Source organism: Arvicanthis niloticus, chromosome 8 (assembly GCF_011762505.2).
Source record: "Arvicanthis niloticus isolate mArvNil1 chromosome 8, mArvNil1.pat.X, whole genome shotgun sequence".
Classification (NCBI taxonomy): domain Eukaryota; kingdom Metazoa; phylum Chordata; class Mammalia; order Rodentia; family Muridae; genus Arvicanthis; species Arvicanthis niloticus.
Window position 1 is genome coordinate 63,967,490 of NC_047665.1, and position 22,389 is coordinate 63,989,878.

Here is a 22,389-nt window from a genome sequence, read left to right on the forward strand (position 1 = left end):
AGATGAAAGAGAAAAATATGTTACTTAAAATATTTTCATTAATAGTGATCTTAACAAAATTACCTTCTAATGTGAGGTTCAAATAAACAGCACTAAGCCTCCAATCTCCACCCACCAATGAGTTCTAACTGAAGAGACAGTGATGACGTAATTCTCAGTCACTCACATTATTAGAGTTACTTGCTTTTCCTTACTCTCTACTTTAACCATTTAGGAAAGAGCTTCTGAAGCATCTGAAACTCACATTCTCTCAGGAGGAAACCATCTTAAACACAAGAGTCAGATAAGTTCAGTTACAGTTACCATCAAAATTATTTTGTTCTAAAACGACCTCTGTATGTTCACAATGCTTTGGCCATGGCACTGTCAGGGTGAGTCATCTGTCTTCAGCTCATTTACAGGTCAACAGGGATTGCTGGAGAACACACAGGGCCTTCAAGACCATCCAGCCTCATTCCTGCTGACTTAACTCATGCTGTCCTGAAGCCGAGAAGCAGGAACTAAGATATAAAGTGAATGCCCAATATGCCACAGTCAGGAATCTGAATCATGTGTCTCTGATTCATGCAACATTCTATGAACTACCAGCGTAATCATTCGACTGCACTAAGTCTTTTTAAAACGCTGTAAATTTACCTCTTCTTAATGTGTACTGAAACAGAAGGCCGGTACTGGCTAGGTACCAGTAGGGTAACTGAGGAAGTCTTTACAATGTACTCATTACACCTTTTTTCACCAGCAAAAAAGAATCTGTGGCTGTAATCAAAGAACCTCGAGCAGGTTACCCAGTGCAGCAAGTGCAGCTAGAAAAATGCTATTTTAGCTTGCAGATATTTTATATTGCCATCAAGAGTCCCTCCAAATCGTCTAAAGCCACTTCATAATTTACTTCATCTTGACCCTGTCTTATTAATTATATCAAAATCATTTGGTAACTATCAAGAAATATTTTTTTAATTAATCATTAAATGTTCTCAGAACACATAGTATCACTTAAAGCCAGGTAGGTAGTGGTCTTTTCTTTTTAGTTTTCACTTTAAAAAAAAAAAAAAAAAAAAAAAAAACATGCAAAAGCCCCAGGCTATCTACATAGCAGCCATTGCTGTGTGGCACCTTTCCTGTTGTAAGAGCAAAGCCCAGGTCATCAGCATGAAAACAGCCTTTGAGGTTATTCTTCCACACAACTCTAAGCTCTACATGCACAGCAATGGAAGGCAATGTCTGAGGGCTATGAGGAACTTCTTTCCTATAATCGTTAAAGTCACTAAGAGTAACAAGCAGCCCACTCTCCAGTACTGTACATGTGGAACCCACGGTAACTATCTTTTTGGCCAGATGCTTCATGCCCAGTGTGCTAGGTACCTACTTCATAATGATTCTCCCATGTATCACGACTACTACTATATTTGGTCTGCCTTTAGAGAAATTTAGAAAATACTCCTTCAAATTCTCCTATTTTATATAGATAATTCAGTTAAGAATTAAAAAACAAAACATGAGTTGGCAGTCATATTGTCAGAGATGTCAAGGCTAGACCAAAAATGTGGACCAAGATTTTAGTAAGCACATTTAGAAATAGCCATAGATTAAGGACTTATATAAAATAAAAGCTACTTCCAGTAATAAACTCTATTGACTACAGTCTTTTTTCTCAAACAGCTAGAGCTGTGGACTCAACTACTGACTAAAGAAAATCAGGCTTTATCAGGACAGAACAGCTTTAAGAACAGCCCAGGATGCTTTAACTTCTTCAGGCAATCATTTGATTCTCTTATGGCAACAGACAAGGGGGGCAGACTGCTTCTCAGAAGCAGATACACCAAGATGGAGAAGGGTTGCAGTTATCCACAGCAGACAACCCACTCAGCCAGAGCACAGGAGTGCTGAAGTCCAGGCAGGACACTGATAGTTTACTCCAGAGTACTGTTAAAGTCATCAAAACCCGAAAGTTTCCCTTGTTTGTGGTGATACAAATCATCAACAGAATCTTAAACTAATAAAATTAGCCTAAAGTATGCTGAGCTTAGGAAAGCTTAACGTTAAAACTTCATGTTTTTAATATCAAAATAATTGAAAACGAGTAATTTGCATAGACTTATCAAACTTTCGAAAATTTTAGGTAAAATTATTTGTTATATTTATTTTGAAATACATGTTAAGTCACATGAATTAAGATTTAATCTAAAAAATAAACTTTAATTAATTTAAATCTATTCTTTTTCTGTAGTGGCTGTTATAAAATATAAATATTAGCAGCAATAGTAAAATTTAAGACAGATGGATGAGATGATTAGCTTCATTAAAATACAGAAGTAAACTATTACAAAATGCTCATGAATTAAGTATTTTAATTCTCAAGAGTTTTATCCAATAATTAAAGATACATAACAGTGAATTTTCCTCAGAAGACTAAACAGTAAAGACTATAAAATATTTTACTTATTTTCCATTAAAACAGAACTGGGCAATTTTAAAACACCTAACACCTAAAGAAAGGGCCTCCATCCCTTCCACCTCCTTCACTGTGCAGTACACAGTAGACTGCTCTGCATCCTCATCTCAGAAATACAGTGCACTGTATACTGTGTTTCTCCTTTATGTTAAATTAAGCTTCTTCATGTAATTTCTGTTTAAATGATAATGTGTACTCATATGCTCTTTCCTGAGAGGAAATGCACTTTATTATAGGAAAGATAAAAGATGATACTATGCATACATGCTGCATGCATGCTGCACACATGCATGTGTGCAGGCACACACACACACACACACACACACAGAGAGAGAGAGAGAGAGAGAGAGAGAGAGAGAGAGAGAGAGAATAAAAATAAGATTTTATCGCCCCAAACCAGAACAAAATCAAGGCTACAAAAATTAGACCAACATCAAAAGGAAACTTGAAATGACTTTGTCAAGAATTTAAACCCTGTTCTTTTGAAAACAAAACTCCCCAAGTTGTATAGGCTACTATCATTTTTTAAAAATGTTGGTTTAGCAATGATTAACCCAAAGTTAAAGTGCACAATAAAAGGATCATCTAATAATATGTAAAGTATTATTTTCAAATGTAAAGTTCTCAAAGAAGAAAATATTCCAAGTAATTCATTCTTAAACCCATTAATAAAAAGAGGCAAAGAATCACAGGTGAAAATAATGCTTGGAGAAGAACAAGCTAAGAGTGCAAATGCCCAAACACGGAGCCTGTCACACAGCAGCCTTTAAGTGTGCAAGCATGTTTCATGCAAAGACCCATGGCTTGACTGCAAGCACGTGTAACTTTGAGAAGTTTGCTGATTAGGGAAGTGTGTGTGTAGTTACTTCCACAAAGAAAACACGGAACATACATCATCATTCAGTATGCAGTCTTGCTTAGTAGGAACCAGTTTCTTCTTCTGATATTAGAGGGAAACAATTAAAAAAAGACAAAGTAAGTTTAAGCATGGGTGCTAAATTCTTTAAGGATGGACTGTGAAAGGATCTAGTGCAAAGGGGCTCTTTCTCCTGTGCAGTGAGTTTGCAAGTTCTCAACACCATCTGAGGTACCACAGAGGGATTCCAGCAGACTCATGCCCACAGGGCATATTCCCTTTGGCAGAATAAAGGTTTTGTTCTGCCAAAGCTCAGATAGCCAGCTTGAAACATTCTCCATTCAACTTAATAGGAGTTCAGTTTCCTCCTTGGAAGGAAGGGTCTATTTACTTACTGCATCTTGCCTGTCTGCATCCCTAATAGAAGGCCCGGTGGGAACTCGCTGCTGACTACTCTTCAGTTCCCTTAAGGCTCCTGCAGGGAGATTCTGTGACATTCCCTTAAGACAAGGATCAGCACAAGGCAGCTTTTGTGAGTTTCTCTAGCACACTCCTTAGGATACTGTATCAGTGAGAACAATACCACCTTTGCTTTTAAACAGGCTCATGTTTAGTTAGATCTTTAAAAAGATCAGTAGTATATATAAAAGATGCTCTACAAATGGTGAAAAATTCAAATTTAAAATCAGAGAAAATGTCACAAACTATGTAATACATTTTCAATATGGTTCTCTAATGTGTCCATAAAATGGTATATTCATCTTACTGATTTTCAATAAAGTCAACTTGTCATAAAATTTTCTTACAATCTTATAAAAATGATTTCTCTTTTGTGGGTCAGAAAGAGATACCAACAACAGCTTGAAAAAGTTAAGTTCTAGATCATTGGGCATTTCATATACAACATGGTGACTACTAAGTTCAGTAACTAAACTGAAATCACCAACTTCCACTGGTGTTCTTTGTTAAAAGTTCCAATTAGTCCAAAGGTGAGTTATTCTTAAGACAGTTGACGGGTTACTTCAAGAGAAGCTTTTTCTCTTTACCCTCCAATCACAACAGCAGTCCTAACTATGATACATACTTGAAAGTTGCTTAGTTATAACTACTCTTTAAAGTCCCTTTATTCAGTAATATTGGAATCTAAGCAGAATTCTGTTATTTACAAGTATTAGAATTTGTATTTAAAAGATACCACAATAAGTTTAGGGAAATCTTAAACATTTAACAAACAGCACTTGCTTTAGAAAATGGCCCAAGGCTCAAAACTAGGCAGTGTAGCTCCCAATTCTGCCACAGTCCCCAATGAAGACCCTGTACCTCTCACATCTTCTGTGCTCCAGTTCAAACTGAATGTGAGCTGACCCAACTAAAATCAGCACTAAAAGGTGATTTTCTGTAAAAAGATCTTTTATTTATTTTTATTTCATGTACATCAGTGTTTGCATGTATGTAAGTGAACCTCACGCGTGTGTGGTGTCTACTGAGGTCAGAAGAGAATGTTGATCCCCACAGACTAGAGTTTGACAACTGTGAACTGCCATGTGGGTGTTGGGAACCAAAGGTCTTCTCGTCTTGAAACTAATAACAGTTTATGTGATTTAATTATTACTGTATTCTCTCATCTCATTTACTTAAAATTTGTAGTTTTTCTATTATGCACAACAAAGTAGTATACAAAACCAAGAAGTTTTTGATAATCCTTGGATAAATACCATTTTATCCAAGTAAGTAATAATTACCATTTGTGTAGTATGTTTCTATAAATATAAAATACAATAAAAATTAAAAAAACAGAATCAAGAAACCAAAGTTCTAACTTAAAACAGACAAATAGGTATAAATAAACCACAATGTGGAAAGCTTAAATAAATTCTTGTATGAGGTAAAAATTTGCAGCAAAGCACTTTGTGAGGTTTCTCTGATTTAGATGGTGAGATTAGGCTTGAGTCTCCAGTTTGCATATTTCTCCGCACTATAAAGTTTACCAGTACACACACAGCTGCTTTGCAATCAGAAAACAAAGACATACTATTATAAAACAAAGTATTAAGCTATTAATTCCAAGCTAAGTCCATTATTTTGATTACATATTAAAATGTATCTAAATTAGGTAAGAATTAAGGGTAGAAAACATAATGAAATGAATAAACATGAACTATAATTTGCACTAGAAATTATTTTCTTTCCCTAGGAAAGATGTGATAGAAAAGTTGGTCAATCTGTGACTTTCATTAAATGTGCAGGTCAAGGCCTTTGCTTATCATTTTTTAAAAAAACTTTGCTTACCTTATATATAAATATATAAGTGCTTATTTAAAAATATGTAAAAAAAAATCATCCAAAGTCATCAACTACTTGACATTGTATATTTTCAGTGCCATCTATGAAACTATGTTAAGTGCATTTTTGAAAACTGTTGTGTTTTTTGGTTCAAATTATTACAAAGATTCAATATATATGAATTTATATATGTGTACATATGAATATCATTGATTTAAAATATTTTAAAACAGAAAAGATAGAAATTAGTGTTATCATTGAGTGAAATGCCAGTTTGCTCTTTAGGTAACTTCTAGCATATGGTTATAATCTCTGTCTTAATTTTCAGAATGAAACATAACATAGCTGCCACTTCTGTTTACAAATAGGCTAATATATAAAGCTTACATTTTTACAATAATTTAATGGCAGGTGTCCAGAACATACAAGGCAATCTAAAAATTAAAATAAGCCTTTAATTAGGTGTTTAAATCTAGCTTGTAAACTACATCTGTAATGACAATTACTTTCAGCAAAGAAAAATTTAATTCTACAGATTTCAATCTTACATATTTTTAATAAAATTGTTTGAGTCATTTGTACATTCAATGTTACTACCAATAATTTTAAAATTAACTTGCTTGATACATATCCTTTTACACCATAGAGAAGGCTAAGTTTAACAGGGTTCTACCTGGTATTCAGATAGTTTATGTAAATTTGACTATTTCTGATTTTTAGGCATGTAAAATTAAAATTAAGCTTTCTCTCTTAAACATACTTCTTTGGGAATAAAGACTGGGGCTTCGGTCAATAGTTCTGACAGTTATTTCTTGTGCTAAATGTAAATTAAAATGAAGAATATTTATACTCTCACGTATTATATAAAATAGACTGTTTCCCATCAGTACCTTTGAAAGGATATTCAATATGGAAGTGATATGGAAATTCAATATGGAAGAGCATCTTTGAGCTTAGTTCTTTACATGCTTGTCTCTCATTGCATCAATCTCAAGATCACCTGACTTGCAAATATCATGTAAACTCTTAATCACGATCGAGTACATTAAGAATAGCAAAGCTACAACACCTAGACGACTCACTGAACTAATGTGGAGCTGATGCCTCCAGAGAGCCTTCATCCCTATGTTCTAGCATCTTTGATACAGGAAGGTAGTCTGCACACTACCAAAAGGGAAATGTAAACACCAACCCTTTGATCTACAACGGTGTCTTGCCTGCAAGATATGTTAGGTCAATGGTGGCACAAAACTTGTGAGAATAACTAATCAATAATTGACTGGACTTAAGGGCCACTCCACAAGATAGAACTTATATTCAGCATTGCTTGGATTGCCAAGAACCAGAGACTAGATAACCCAGAGACCTATCATAAAGCCAAATAATACTGATCTAACAAACAAGAACGACAACAACAAACAAACAAATGCAACCAACAAACAACAAACTGATAAAATGACTCCTTATGATATTCTGCTGTACTCATAGATCAATGCCTTGTTCTGCCATCATCAGAGAGGCTTCCTGTCTCAGCTTGGGAACAAATATAGAGACTTACATCTAGACATTACCCAGGGAGTGAGAGACCTTGGAATGCTCAATTCTAAATGGGATGTCTCCATCAAATCCTTCCCTCAGAGCTCATAGAACCCCATGGAAGAGAAGGCAGAAAGAGCCAGAGGGGATGGAAGCCATCAAGGAAACAAGACCCTTTAAATCAACATGAGCAAAGCCCATATGAACTCAGAGAAGGAAGCAGCATGCACCAGGTCTTCTGTGTATCAATTATGGCTTCCAGTTTAGTGTTATTATAGGATTCCTGAGTATGCAAATGGGTGGGTCTCTGACTTTTTGTGCCTTCTTTGGGCTCTTTTCCTTCTGGTGGTTTGTCCTGTCCAACTCTAAAGTGAATGTTTTGTTTTATATTATTATATTTTGTTAAATTAAAAAAATGAATGAATGAATGACAATCTAGCTACATAAAGGATAACAACTAAACTGTCATTTATACCTGCTGTGAGAGGGAAAATCACTTTTTCTAATGGGTGACACTGGGTTTATCAACTACTGCAGGGTGGGCCTCATGTTCAGAAGTTGTTGATCAACATATAATGGAGTCCAAAATTTTGTGTGTGTGTGTGTACACGTTGATTTGTTTCAGTTTAGTGCTTTATTTTGTTTTCTTTTGGGGGTTATTTTGTTTTATTGTTTTTGTTGTTGTATTTGGTTTTTGTTGGTTTTCTGAAAAAGAACTTGAGAGTTGGGTGTGCGTAGGGACAGGAGAGGACCTAAAATGATTTAGGGCAGGGCAAGAATATGATAAAAATATATTTAAATGTAAAAATCGGTGTAAATAATAAAAAATTAAAAAAGAATAGCATAGCTGTCAAACACCTATCTTTGAGTTCCTTGAAGTCTAATCATTACACACACATATCTCATTAGACATTTCTACATTATGTCTACAAAACCCCAAAGCATCACCAAGTCCTGTCAATGTACCTCAGAAAGCAAATCTCTCATTCATATGACTCTACCCTATTACTGAGACAATTCGGAAAGTGCCTGATTTGGGGAAGGGAAAGAAAGATGGCAGGAGAAGAAGAATAAGAGGAAGATAGATCTTAAAGGTAGAGGGACATTTGAAAGGAGAATGATGGGTGGAAGGGCTTAAGTAGGAAATGGGATGGCAGGGTGTGGGAACACTCAGCCAGGAATGCTGTTCCATCACTACAGGGGATGACTTAGCCTATGGCCAGGGCCCCAAAGATGACAGCCAAAGCAAACAACTGGCAATGGCAAAGGCAATTTCTTCTCCAGACCAGGAGTGGGAAGGACTAGTCAGATCGCTGGCACAGCTGGACTCAAAATGCCAAATTAAATTCTCTAGGCAGACTGACTACAAGGGGTCTCTGTCTGTCAACTCATCTGGACCACCATCTGCTAACCTGAATCCCAGGAATGAAGGGTGGAGTTTTGTTTTTGCAGTTGGAGATAACATAGCTTGGAACAACAGCAACTCACCCAAAACTTAGAATTTTCATGCTTCTTTGTCTAAAAAAAACCTTTGTTTAAATGTTTGTTTTTCCCTAGTAACAGGACTACCTAAAAGAATGTTCATACTTTTAACCCAAAATTATTTGCAGATTACAAATGATGGTAATATGGACATAACTACAATTTATCTCTTTTTGTAAACTTAAAAATTCTTTTAAGCTTCAGAGAATCACCTTGGATCTACCTCCCACAAGTGAAAGAAACTACATTAACAACTATTCCTTAATCTTCAGTTAATGTCTACTTAAGCCAATTTATTTTTTCACAGATAAGTGGTTACTGCTCATTTTACATCCACAATTAACATGAAGTTTCCTTTTGAAGCTACCTTAACTCTACTTTCTACTTTTAACCCTCTACTTTCCCTAATGTGACTTCCCACTTCCAGGGTTAAAATTCCTTTAACACCTATTAAACAGCTGACTGGTTTAGAGCAATGGACTGGTGTGCTGCCAATCAAACTGTACCAGTTTAATGTGTGTATTTATTATCCTCTCCATTCTTTTGGTGTAAAAAAAGAAAAAAAATATATATAACCTCTTGCACAGATCTCCCCCTGTCTGCAACCCTATTATGATTATTCTACAAGTTTATCTCTATGAGGAAAAGAGAGCAGCCCAGTCACTGCAGGCTGGACTGAGACTGACCCACTATCTTCCTTGGACCTGCCTGGAGCCAGGAAGTGGCCTTTGTTCAGATACACTGGTTGATGGAGACTTTCGAGACAAGCAGGAGATGACATCCACAGATGACAGCCTTGGGTCTCTCCAATAGTAGATGAACTCAATTGTTGGGGCCTAATGGCTACTAAACTTGGGTGTGTGTGGGGGGGGGCTCGCATAGTGCTGAGAAAAAAAATGTTATGTCTATGTAAATGAATCAAATAATGTTTGAAACCAATGCTTATACCCTCAGAAAAAACTGTATAGACTTGCTCTCGAAATTTCAGTCTGCTGAGCAATTAAGTTGGTTCAATAAAATCTTGTCCTGGCTCCCACCCCTTCATTCCCTCTGGTTGGTGTTATGTTTGATTTGGATGCTTATACTTTGCCTTGTCCAATTTTTAAAGCAATGGATAGTAGCACTGCAAAAGTTACTGCGAATTGGGTTCTGATTCAGTACCACACTGTTTCCAATATAGGTATTGAATACTTTAGTGACATTTCTCCATTAAAAAACAAATCAGGGGAAGATGTGGGAAAACTCTGCTAACTAAGGTCGCAGTCCACCATGATCAGATGGCCTCTGGGCTTGGTGCAATATGGGAGACTCCCTCCATTAGCAGGGCTTCTTCATCTCTGACCTTGTCTGAGAAATTCCAAGGCCCCACATATGCCTCTACCTGAGGAATGTCACAAAGCCTCATTCAGATTACAGGATCAATTTTCTTTCTCCTGATAAAACCTGTTCAACCAGCACCTGAGATTCCTGAACAGCTTCCCCTTGCTAAGGAAGCATCTCAGGTACCCTAAGCTCTAGCCAATGAATGGCCTTTGCCCATCCTAGATATTCCCATTTTTAGTCCCTCAAAACTTTATAAACCTTGAGTCACCTGAAGTAAAGTTGATCTGCCTCCTGATAGCTGATCCTGGTGTGGTAACTGTACATACTCACAGGGCTTCCAGACCTCCCTCTCCCCCAAGCCTCCCTACATGATATCTCTGCTTCTTTTGCCTTGGCAGAGAATATACAAGAGTGGGGAGACACACAGAAGAGTAGCACAAAAGAGGCTATAGGAAGGGGAATAATTAGCAGCCATTTGAAAATTCATTTTATAAGCCTCCTACACACACACACACACACACACACACACAAACCAAAGATTAAATTCACATTACTCTACATAGGGGATAATGCTCTTCCCAGAAGCAATAGAGTGCAAAATAAAAAGCCTAATGCCAAATGAGGGGTACCTCCCATCTAGTTGTGGTCAGAAGGGTCACAGAGCCCCCCAATCATCTAACTATATAGATTATTGGCAGTGCTCTAGGTAGTTCGCCAGAATTAGATGGTGATAGCCCATTGCTGAGCATACTATATACTTTGGTCACAGTGCAGGGAGAAATCAAGCTGGTAGTGAGAAATTTCTTCCCTGATGGCTAGCTTTCACAGTGCTTATTGGAAGAATCTAAGTAGGCTTCTGGGAAAGAAAAGTCATTCACATTCTCATAAGGCTGCAAATACTGTGAGCTACAATGATAACCAGCTTGAAAAGATATATCCATAATATAAGTACAATTGTGGCACAACTGTTATAGGGGTAACCAACAGCTTCCTTATTAGATTTAAAGCCTGCTCCATGAGAAGAAATGGATGCCTAATATTATAAAACTGAGCAGGAACCCATGATTGTGAAGAGGTCTCAGGTTTCTTTAGTAATTTTCTAAAATCAAATTTTTATCTTTGAGGGAAGCTCCTTAATACTGAGGAAATTCTAAAGGGAGAATTGTGAAGATTTCACAAACATCTTGACACTTCAGAAAGTCCCTGAAACTGACCATATGCACAAGGTCCCTTACTACCCAGAGTACAGAAGCAGCAAAGACTGCTGAAAGACACCTCCAGACCAGCTTGGCTGCCTGGAAGGGAGAGATCACACAAGCTGCCTGGAAGGGGCAGAGACTAGCAGAGCTACCTGAAACAAAACAAAACAAAAACAAACAAACAAACAAACAAAAAAACCCAAACAACCCCCCAACCCAAAACCAACCAACCAAACAAAAGCCCAAGACCCTAGTAAGCTGCCTATTAGTTACACAGTGAGCTCAGGTTTCCAGCTTTCATGAGCTGTCACTCAGGTTGGAGTGTCACCCATCCTGGTGATATCTTGCTTTTGGTAAAGCAGATTTTTTTTTAGTCATTTCTGCTTCTATTAGTAACTGAGACTCCTGCTCCAGTACTTAATCCCAGTACAACTGGTTCACCCCTAGCTGAGAAGCTACATACAGCTGAATGAAGACTGTTAGGTGGAGGTGGGTGGGGTGTGGTCTGTAGTAGACAGACCATGCTACAGTGGATGTCCCACACCTATTCACATATGGGCAGCTCAAACTGGCCTCACTCAATTATTAAAAAAATTTGGAGAAGGGGTAAAGAGGTAGGGATACATTCAGAAGTTATTAGAGGAAGGAATGGGTTTGTGTGATAATAAAGATAAATTACATGCATGCATAAAATTATCAAAGGATAATAAAAAAAATACCCTGGACCAAATTATAATAATTATACCACTTACCATAAAAATGATAAAAATCTGCTTTATAGATCACCTGAGTTATTTTTCAACATGTCTGTTTTCTGCAATTAGCCATAGTGATCTGTTCAAAATGCAATTTAAGCTTGTTCTTCTTAGAGTCCCTGAACTGAATCCCTGAAATTTTTGCCAAGTGTTGTGGCTCTGAGTCCTCTCAGGCTAAGGAGTAGCATGGTGCACTACCGTCCTGGCATTGCCTCCCTGCTTTTGAGTGTCCAGCTCTTTTCTCTCAGGTGGCTCTCCTGAGGATGTTCACTTGCTCCAACTACTTCCTAAGCAGCCAGTGCTTTCCTCTCCTCCCTAGTTTAAGCCCACTGCTACCTCAGTGCTCACTTCAGACATCAGTTCCTTTAGGAAACATTGCAGCTTTCCAAAACTCAGAGAATTCTCATGCTATTATAGACCTAAGCTTTGTCAGGAATCATCACTCTAGGAAACTTCTGAGTGGCAAATACCTCTGCAAGAGCAGGAACAATGTCTACATTTGTTTAACACTGTATTCACAGCATCTGGCATAACTCAGGCATAAACTATCCCTTGAAACCATCTGATAACTGAGCACAGGAATAAAGAAACACAGCTGCAGCCTACGTTCAGAGCATAAGGCATCCAATCATTTGCAGACAAGGAACAATGCTTCCTTATGGGCTGTTAAAACCTGTGAGCAAAGAACAAAGGGACCTAACTCCAACCAGTAAAAAACAAGAACACAATACACAGAGCCAGTCTATGGAAATGACTTTACAGGACAATTTCATGTAACGTTATAGTTATAGTTTATTTCTAATAAAAGTTTGGGGATTAAATTTATGCTTCTTTGGGGCCATAGGACATACAGAGTGAATAAATTAACCACAAAATAACAGACAAAAATCAAAACAAACAAAAGATAACAGTGAAAATATAGGTAAAAGTGAATGCTCAGAATGAAGTATATTAAAAAGATCAAACTAAATGGGGAGTAGTTCCTTTTATAATTCCAAGAACAGCAAAGCTTCTAGCATTTTCTATATAGTGAAGAATACACAAATACTTTATATTTTAAAATATTTTAAATTGAACCCAAATGAATGTTAATAGTTTCATTTACTATTTAAGTAATTCTCCATTGAGGTAGGAAGATTCTTGTACAGCACCAGCCTTGCTATATAATAAGAGCCTGTCCCCCAAAATTCAAGGACCCCCTCCACACATCCACTTGTATAGTTTCATGTCAGTTTTCCCAATGTGAAAGAATAGGGTTGGAGATAAAGTCATTGTTTTAAAAACACACTATTCATGTAAACTTAAACTGATTGTCTTTTCTAGAAATATATACTGATGAAATGTTTGTTCAGAATTGTAAGTTTTCTGTTCCTGAGTTTGATTTTATCCTCCCTACTTTGAAAGGGAAATGAATAGCAACTTTCAGATTCAAAATAATGTATTGGGATGGCCTATATTTTTGTACCATTTACAGGTTAAGAAATGTAACATGCACTTTATTCTCTATCCATAAGCTGAACTTATAACACAATAAAACAGGAAAACTTATAACAATAAAACAGGCTAACACAATAAAAGCAGGAAGAAAATGAGACATGAGATTATCAGTTCAGTGAAATTTATAGAATTCTTACAGAAGGAAACTTACACTGGAAAAGAACAGGCTACCAAAGTCTCTTGGAGGAACTAGAAAAGTACTTGGCGTAAGGAACCTCAAGAATATAGTTTTATATTTCCCTCATTAGTCCAATCTCTGACAGTTTGTTCTTAACAGCATCAGAGACGTCTAATAACTCTTTACTGAATAATGAATGGGACCACAGGGGTAACAAGTGCTCAGTAAACTTGCCTTGTGCTAGACACTAGTAAATATTTTAGATTTCAGGCTGACAGCACTTCTACGACCTAGGTACTGTTATAAAGCCCCATTGAAAATACAGAGGAAAAGAGCCCAAGAAATGTGTGAAGAAGCTAGGGTTTAAATGAAGATGTTTGGTGCCAAAGCTCTTATCACCCCACTGTGGAAAATACTACGTCTTGTTAACAAGTAAGATTTAGAAACCATTTTACATAAGAATCTAAAATAAAACTAAAGTGGTTTCTTCCACATCTCGGCAACTTCTGAACAAAATGAAAAGCCAGAGCTCTGACGTCAGCAGAGGTAAAGATGTGCAATGGAGTCAGGAAGGAGTTGACTGAGGTGACTCCAATCCCAGAGCAAAGCAACAGTGTTTTCTGTAGTGTGAACTGATAAGATTTCTGGGAAACATTCCATTTATTACTGGTTGGATTGTCATCTGCACAAGATAAACTAAATATGGACTCACAGTATTACTTGTTTGCCTAATATTATTGTGAAAAAAAAAAAAAAAGTCCCCTACAAGCATACCTTGGCAAAAAATACGGTGAGGTGAGTTTCGCTGCCAACAATCCAAATAGGGAATTTTGGAGATTTCAAGTAAGAACCAACCTAGAATAAATTCAGCAAAGTAAAACAAATAAATGAAAGATTTTATGCTGTCCCTTAAATACTTGTGCAGAAATACGTGAAGCATAACAGGTGTCTCATTAATACTCCTTACCACAGATGTTAGATGCTGAGTGCAGAGGGACATGTGTCTAAGCTTACACTGTATCTTTAAACCAGACACTGCAATGCAGATCTTACACACACGTGTGTCACAGCTAGAAATGAGGATTTCAGATCAAAAAATCATGCTCAGCTTTTGCTATATTTCCCAGATAGAACAGTCACTTAAAGAATCTCAACTTGGCACAAACTTAGAGACATAAATTTATAATTACTTTATAAGGTTAAATAATTGTAAATCATCTATTATTCATCTAATATATATATATATATATATATATATATATATATATATATATATATACATATACATATATATATATATATATTTGTGCCACCCTAAGGGCTATATATTCATAGATGAGATTGTGTCAAAAAACTTGTAAGTATTTCATTCATGACTGGGATAAAAGTTTAATTTTGAGCACATAAAACATATTTACACAGCCCACCATGTTTACATCAACTGACTCTACATTCCATGGGGACACTTCCTTTAAAAACATGAATCTTAGCAATCTAGTTTGCTCTTTGTCCTCAGGCTGGGAAACTGGAAGAAGCTACGTGCAGCACCCAGGGCACATCATCCTTTCCTATTTAGCTAGCAGCTCTGCTAAGCACAACCACTGCCCCTGGGAATTTACTCTTACCACGAGGGAGGTGGAAATCAGGAACTCTGTATTCCTGGGCAGAAAACTTAGACCCCTTTTCCTATGAAAGCAGGGATGAGTCAGCTGCACTAACACGCAACAGCAAACCCATTACCTAGGAGGGCTCCTTTGAGGACAGCAGAGAAGGGAATGAGTGAGGAGAAGGCGAGCTGCTCAGTCAGTAGCTGTGGCTGTGGAGCTGAGCAGCATGAGACCTCACTCATGGGAGTGGAGAGGTACATGCATGGTGGCGGGGCAGCATGAGACCTCACTGTGGGAGCGGGGAGGTACAGTGCATGGTGGTGGGGCCTGGCTGAACTTAAGCACCAACTACAGAGCTAGAATCACAAACAACTGTCCTATCTCCTAGACTGAATCACATACTGGATATTTTAGATACTGCTTAATTTCTCTTAGAAAAAGCATGTGCATTCCACTTAAGGTAGAGGTTTAAAAAAGGGGAGGGGGTGTAAAATTTTATAGTAGAAACAAAGGATAAATAAATGCTGAACTAATGGTGGATTTTATAATAAAATAAGTCACCAGAGTACACAACATTATCCTTATTTTGGAAATCAAAATGACAGCCCTCTAACAGTTGAACACAGAATTACCATGTGGCCAGGCAATTTAATCCCGGATACATGGTAACGTAAAAACATATGCCTACAAAAAAAATATGTGGACAAATGTTCCCAGTAGTAGTATTTATAACAGCTAAAATTGGAAATTGTCACTCTGAAGTCTTAAATATGAACCATTAAGAATAGAGAAGACTCCTGTTACTTAATTCTTCATGACAGAAGTTAAAGTTTTACAATATAAACAGGGTTTTTAAAAAATGTATAATTTGAAACATCTATCAATTAATAGATGAAAACAAACTGATATACTATAAAACAAGAGTGATTTCAACATAAAAAGAAAAAAAAAAAGTACTAATACATGGGTGAAGGAACCCATGGAGCCAGAAAGCCAAAGTGTGATGCCTGGTGCTAGGGAGAAGGAAGTGGCTGCCAGGTTAGAGCTTCTCTGGGTGCGGGGCAAGGGGTAGGGGAGGGAGGAGAAACCTTCCCAAATTAGATAAGGACAATGATTGTACAGCCTTACAAATATACTAACATCCATGGAACTATAAACATCCAAAATGATGATCTTTATGATGTATAAGTTATGCTTTCTTATTTTTAAATGCACAGTTAAAGCATCATTCTTTATTGGTGTGTGTGTGTGTGTGTATAAGAAGGTTATAAATAGGTATTGATAGGTATTGCTTCATTTATGTTCCTAAATACATATGCTCAAAATAAATTAAATGATAGTTTAATTATTAGAAAGCCACCCGTTCCACTATCAAAGAATGGAAAAATGTTTAGAGTTATAACATTTATTCAATCATAATTAATTTCCTTTGTGTCATTCCCCTAATTATCTAGTGAAATGTAAATACGTGTTGACTGAGAACTTGCATACTGATGAAGTTACATATAGTACTTTAGACACTGACTGCTGGGTTTTGATGTCCTGGTTATTAACTAGTCAGTCTCCTTTAAGGATAGCTGATTAAATTTATATCAATTCATTCTCTTCATACTCTTCATACTCCAGATCAGTCTATTTGCCCAGATGTCAGGTACTAGACAAATAGACAACCTTATGGCACAGAGCCCACTGGAATTATTCAAATTAGCACATCATGACAGCCTAGGGAACTGAGCTAACTCCACCCCTCTTGCCTGCAGCTCCAATTTACTGTTACCCAGGCCCCAAGCAAAAGCCCTTGGTGACTTGATGGTCAGCTCTTTTCATCTCTCACTGATAAGCAAACTTGCATCAGGGCATTAGGATAATCCTGTAAAAGTCTAATACCATTGAGAAAGAGAAGAGAAAACAAATTCAAGATAAAAAAAAAAAATGAAGTAAAGAGTCACCATAGAGTAGCCATTCCTCGAAAATAATGTGAAAGAGTAACTGTGCTCGAGAGATGGCTCAGGCCCCAAAGGCTAGGCTCACAATCAAATCTATAATGAGGGACCGTCAGGAAATACTTCTAGAGTAAAGTCAGCCATTTATTTAAAGAGCCGGGGCACTGGGAAATGGCAGGCCACTAGTGTGGCTGGAATGGCGGGAACAGCGGCGGCCATGATGACAGGATCCAGATGAAGATTATAGACAACATGGTTATGGGGTTTAAATGAGGCATGTTCCCCTGGGGCAGTGCATCTGAACACTGCCCCCCATCAGTGGTGCTGTTTGGGTGCTCATCAAACCTTAGGAGGTAGAATACTGCTGAAGGGTACAGATCACTGGAAGCGGGTTCTAGAGGTTATAGCCTTGGCCAACTTCCTGTCTCCTGTCCTCTCTCTCTCTCTCTCTCTCTCTCTCTCTCTCTCTCTCTCTCTCTCTCTCTCTCTCTCTCTGCTTCCTGTTCCTTCCACCATGATGTGCAGTCCTTAACATGATGGACTCTAACCCTCTGGAGCTATAAGTCAAAATAAATTCTTTCTTCTTTAGTTTCTTTGGTCAGGTTATTTTATCAGAGCAGTAGCAGCAACAACAACAAAAACTAAACAAAAAAACCCTTTAAATCTCTTGGTGACATGTAAAATGTGTGTGTGTGTGTGTGTGTGTGTGTGTGTGTGTGTGTGTGTGAGAGAGAGAGAGAGAGAGAGAGAGAGAGAGAGAGAGAGAGAGAGAGAGAGAGAGCAAGCATAGGTGCATACTCTCCTCCAAGGACAGATGAGCATGTGTATGTATTGGGATAGGAAACTCAGTTTAAATCTCTGATCTCCAGGCTGTCTTAGAATAGCATTGATTTATATAATTAAAATGACTGAAAATGAAGGCATTACTATTGTGTACAGTCACTACTTACAAGGTCAGAAGAGAGCCTGTACTGTTCTTACATCTCTGTTTATGTGTTGTCATGAAGAAGGAATGATGTCTGACAAACGACAACAGAAACACTAATGTGTGTGTATGTACATGTGTCCTACTCCTCCCCACACACACAGAAAAAGGAGAAGATACTTCTTTGGATTTTTTTTTTTTTTTTTTGAGATAGGCAGGGACATGGGAGGGAGATATTAAGACAGGGTTTCTCTGTGCAACCCTGAAACTTGTCTATTGGGCAAGTCCTGAAACTTGCTCAGTAGACTAGGCTGGCCTTGAACTCAGAGATCCACCTGCTTCTGGTGAGATGAAGTTGTATGAAACTACCACCCAGCTAAGACACTTGTTAATATTAATAAAAAATGTCACTGCCATCAGAAGCACTGTATGAAATAAACATTTTAAAATGGAAAAATCCCCACAAATCTATATTATACTTTGTCTGAGAATATGGTGTCTTTTAGGTGAGAAAACTGATATGAGCCTCATTTAAAATATTGCAGTATTTAATGGTTACTGAGGACTGCACAGGTAGGTGCCTCAATTTCAGCAATGAACGTTTAAGGTGAGACAACTTAAAAGCATATTTATAGTGTACCATATATTTCTACTTTATAGATTATTTGTCCTTTGCTCTATCACCCACTCACTTCCCAGGAAAGTATGACTAGCCACCTTAATTTCCTAATGCTTATTCAGTTTGGGTTGGGAACTCAGCAAGCAAATAAGACAGTGATGAGTGGTGACAGCCAGGAGTTGAAGTTAATGACCATAGAGCGAAAATACTGTCCACAGCATGGGCACACGCAAACCCTTCAAGACAGTTTACCTTACAATATCGTAAAGCTTCCATTAGTGTTAAGAATCCTACAGCTGCTTGTTCATGGATACCGAGAAGTTCTGCAAAAAATAAACAAAACCAAATTTAACACTGCATTAGTATATGTAAGTCTGAGTAGTGTGTGTGTATATATATGTGCATAAATATATTTATATTTGAACCATGCCAAAATGTTTCCTTTCACCTAAAACTATCTTTAAACCGCTGTACATATGTACTAAAATGTCAAATCAATGATAGTATGTGCCTGGTCCTATTGGAGCTTGTTATGCCATGTTTGGTTGATGTCCCTGGGAGGCCTGCTCTTTTCTCAGGGAAAGTGGATGGGGGGTGTGGATCTGAGGGACAGGGGAGTTGGAGGGGAGAGACTGAGGGGGTAGGGAGAAAGAGGAAACTGTGGTTGGAATGTAATAAGTAAAAGAAGAATAAAAAATTAAATTATATCAAATAATCATGTTATCACTATTTATTATAAAATGATACCAGGTAGCTTTGCACTGGGTAAATGTCATGGTTCAAATGTAGATTAAAACTATTTGTAAAACTGTTCAAATCTAACTTTTTAGTTAAAAAAACACTCAGTAACCCAAAGTAATAATTGGAAAAATACATACACACACATACACACACACACTCATATACACATATGTATATGGCACGAATATCTATATCTATCTATATATGTATCTCTATATATATGTTATATAAACTCATATACACATGCATATGTATATGGCATATATATATCCATTTATGTCTCATATATATGTGTATATGCATATATATATATATACACATGCATATATATATACATATATATACACACATATGGATATATACTCACGCCATACACATACACACACACACACACACACACATCTTCATAAAAACTTGACTGACCCCCATTTTGTGAAAAAAAAAATGAGCATGTTAAGTCATAAGTATTAGTATTTGTTTTGAGATAATGATGACCATAACTACACAGCACTTAAAACATGAAATATGAACATTTTTCCTTTTCTATCTTTCCATCTTCTTCCTTCCTTCCTTCTTCTTCTTTCTTCTTCTTCTTTCTTCTTCTTCTTTCTTCCTTCTTCTTCTTCTTCATCTTCATCTTCTTCTTCTTATTATTCTTAATTATTATTCATCTTTCTTCTTCTTCTTTCTTCTTCTTCTTTCTTCTTCTTCTTCTTTCTTCTTCTTCTTCTTTCTTCTTCTTCTTCTTCTTCTTCTTATTCTTCTTATTCTTCTTCTTCTTATTATTCTTCTTCTTCTTCTCTCTCTCTCTCTCTCTCTCTCTCTCTCTCTCTCTCTCTCTCTCTCTCTCTGTTTTTCAACACAGGGCTTTTCTGTGTAGTCCTGGCTGTTCTTGAACTTGCTCTGCAGAACAGTCTGGCCTCAAACTCAGAAATCCACCTGTCTCTTCCTTCCCAAGTGCTAGGACTAAAGGTGAGCACCACCACTTTCTGGCAACACATAGACATTTCAAGCTATTCCTTTCTATTCTAAGTGAAACCAGGCAGTGTGCTTAAGGCTGCAAAACAGTGATGACTAAGAAATAGTCTCTGCCTTATAAATGCTAAGAGCTTACTACGGGCAAAGGGAAATGATGCAAGTTCTCTACATATGTATATACACACATACACACACTCACATAGAGTAGAATGTGGCAGAACATGTTTCCATGTCAGGGCAGTCTTAGAAGAATGAAAATATCTGAATTGAATCCAATGGCATATGTAGGAAATTTTAAGGACAGAAAAGATAAGAAGAAAATTTTAACCTCAAAGATAAGAATGAAAATTAACATACTCAGGTAAGGAAAGAAAATCTGCCAGAGCTTCCTGGTTTTTCAATATGGAGTCTTACAATGTTGCACAGGACAGCCCAAACCCTTGGCTTCAAGAGTCCTTTCACCTTAGGCTCCTTTGTACCTGGAACTCCAGGTGTGTGATACCACACTCAGTTCCTTAAACATATAAACATGGCATACCTGGTAAACAGTGATTAACTGAAAGGAAGAATTCAAGAAACATGTTCTGGACTTGTGTGAAGACTGAGCATGACTTTACTTTTATACCAACTGTGACTGAGTGACTTTTGGGACTTCTAAGTGGAGATAAGCAACTGTCAGTGGAGCTCAGAAGCATAGGCTGGGCAAGCTGGTGAACACTGATGGGTCCCCAGCAGACAGTTAAACTCACGGATGTAAGGTCAAGGAAGTAGGAAGCCACAAAAGCAAGCACAGAAGAGTCTGAGATAGGACACTCTTCACACAGAGATGAACCCAGGGTGGTAGTAAAGGCTTTTCATAGACTACTCAAAGCTAATGTACCATAAGCAGGACCATAAACATAGATTAAAGAGCTTTTCTCAGGTACCATTTCAAATATGAAAAATATTACCATCACAAGTATATCTACTATCTACAAGTAAAACCTCTTTGAAATTGTCAATAAACTTTAGGAATATTAATAGTATAAAATAAAAACATTTTAGTCTTTGGGTTGTAGTGACTAGGGGTTAGGAGTACAGCAAATAGCAGACAGGGTAGAAATGATAGTCTATGGTTAGCAAACAGCCTGTTTCCTTTATTCTAAAATGTAAGCAGGAGCAAAATCTTCCTGTTCAAAGAAAACCACCTAATGTAAAGAAAGAAAATCTGCCAGAAACCTAATGTGGTTTTCTTTGAACTAGGTTCTACAATTTTCTGTTTCTAAATCAATTACTACCACCTAGTGTTACAACTAGATACTACATCATCTATTTCCATGGATTTAGTCAAATGTCTACAATGGTTCACTTAAAATATTATGCTACTAAATTCAGAAAATTAGACCTCCATCTATCTTAGTGAATGAAGTATTGAGATCTGGTTAGGAATCACAGGCCCAGGTATCTGGTTTAGATATTACTTCTTTCTTTTTTCTCTCCTGGCTTTTTGAGAAAATGTCTCACATTCTACGAGCTGCCTCAGAGTACCATGTAGCTGAGGATGGGCCTTGAACTCCTGATCTTCCACCTCTTCCTTCCATATGAAGAATACTACTCTGACTAGCATTGGATAATAATTTTTCTAAATGCATTAATCTCATACCCTCCAGCAGAATATAAACTTAGTATTATTATTGTCTTAGATTAAGCACGTAAGTCAAACTAAATCTAACAACTTTTATACCAAGTTGTGAAACAGTATTTGCATACCACTTACAGAACTTACTTGCATTACATTTTCTTTAAAAGTCTCAGAGTGTTTACCTTTTGATTATAAGAAATCGGTGATTTTATGACTATCTTGACATTGCCTACATCATCTCATAACAGAGCTGAAGATCACCTCAATTCTTGATTGAATTTTCAAAACTGCTATTTAGCTTGATGGCAAAGAAATAAAACATTTTTTTTTTTTGGCCAAAAGGTAATATCCAATTTTATCTATAATTCAAAATAGAAGTTGTATATATTATATAACATGTCCTAAAATATTCATTCATTATAGGTTAGTTAAATTAAGTTAATTAACACACATA

At 37.0% G+C, this 22,389-nt stretch overlaps 1 protein-coding gene across 5 annotated transcripts in view; it reads right to left on the reverse strand.

The window, feature by feature from the left end:
* Positions 1-22,389, reverse strand: part of Mindy3 (MINDY lysine 48 deubiquitinase 3) — a 76,439-nt gene that overhangs the window by 23,977 nt on the left and 30,073 nt on the right. For all 5 annotated transcript variants that reach the window (XR_013112290.1, XM_034510224.2, XM_076939498.1 and 2 more), the window contains 2 exons: positions 18,848-18,918; positions 14,276-14,356 (listed from right to left, as the gene is read on the reverse strand). Coding sequence is in view for 4 of the 5 variants with exons in the window: in XM_034510224.2 (XP_034366115.1) it covers positions 14,276-14,356; positions 18,848-18,918 (152 nt within the window). In the remaining variant the exon portion in view is untranslated. The remainder of the gene's footprint in view (positions 1-14,275; positions 14,357-18,847; positions 18,919-22,389) is intronic.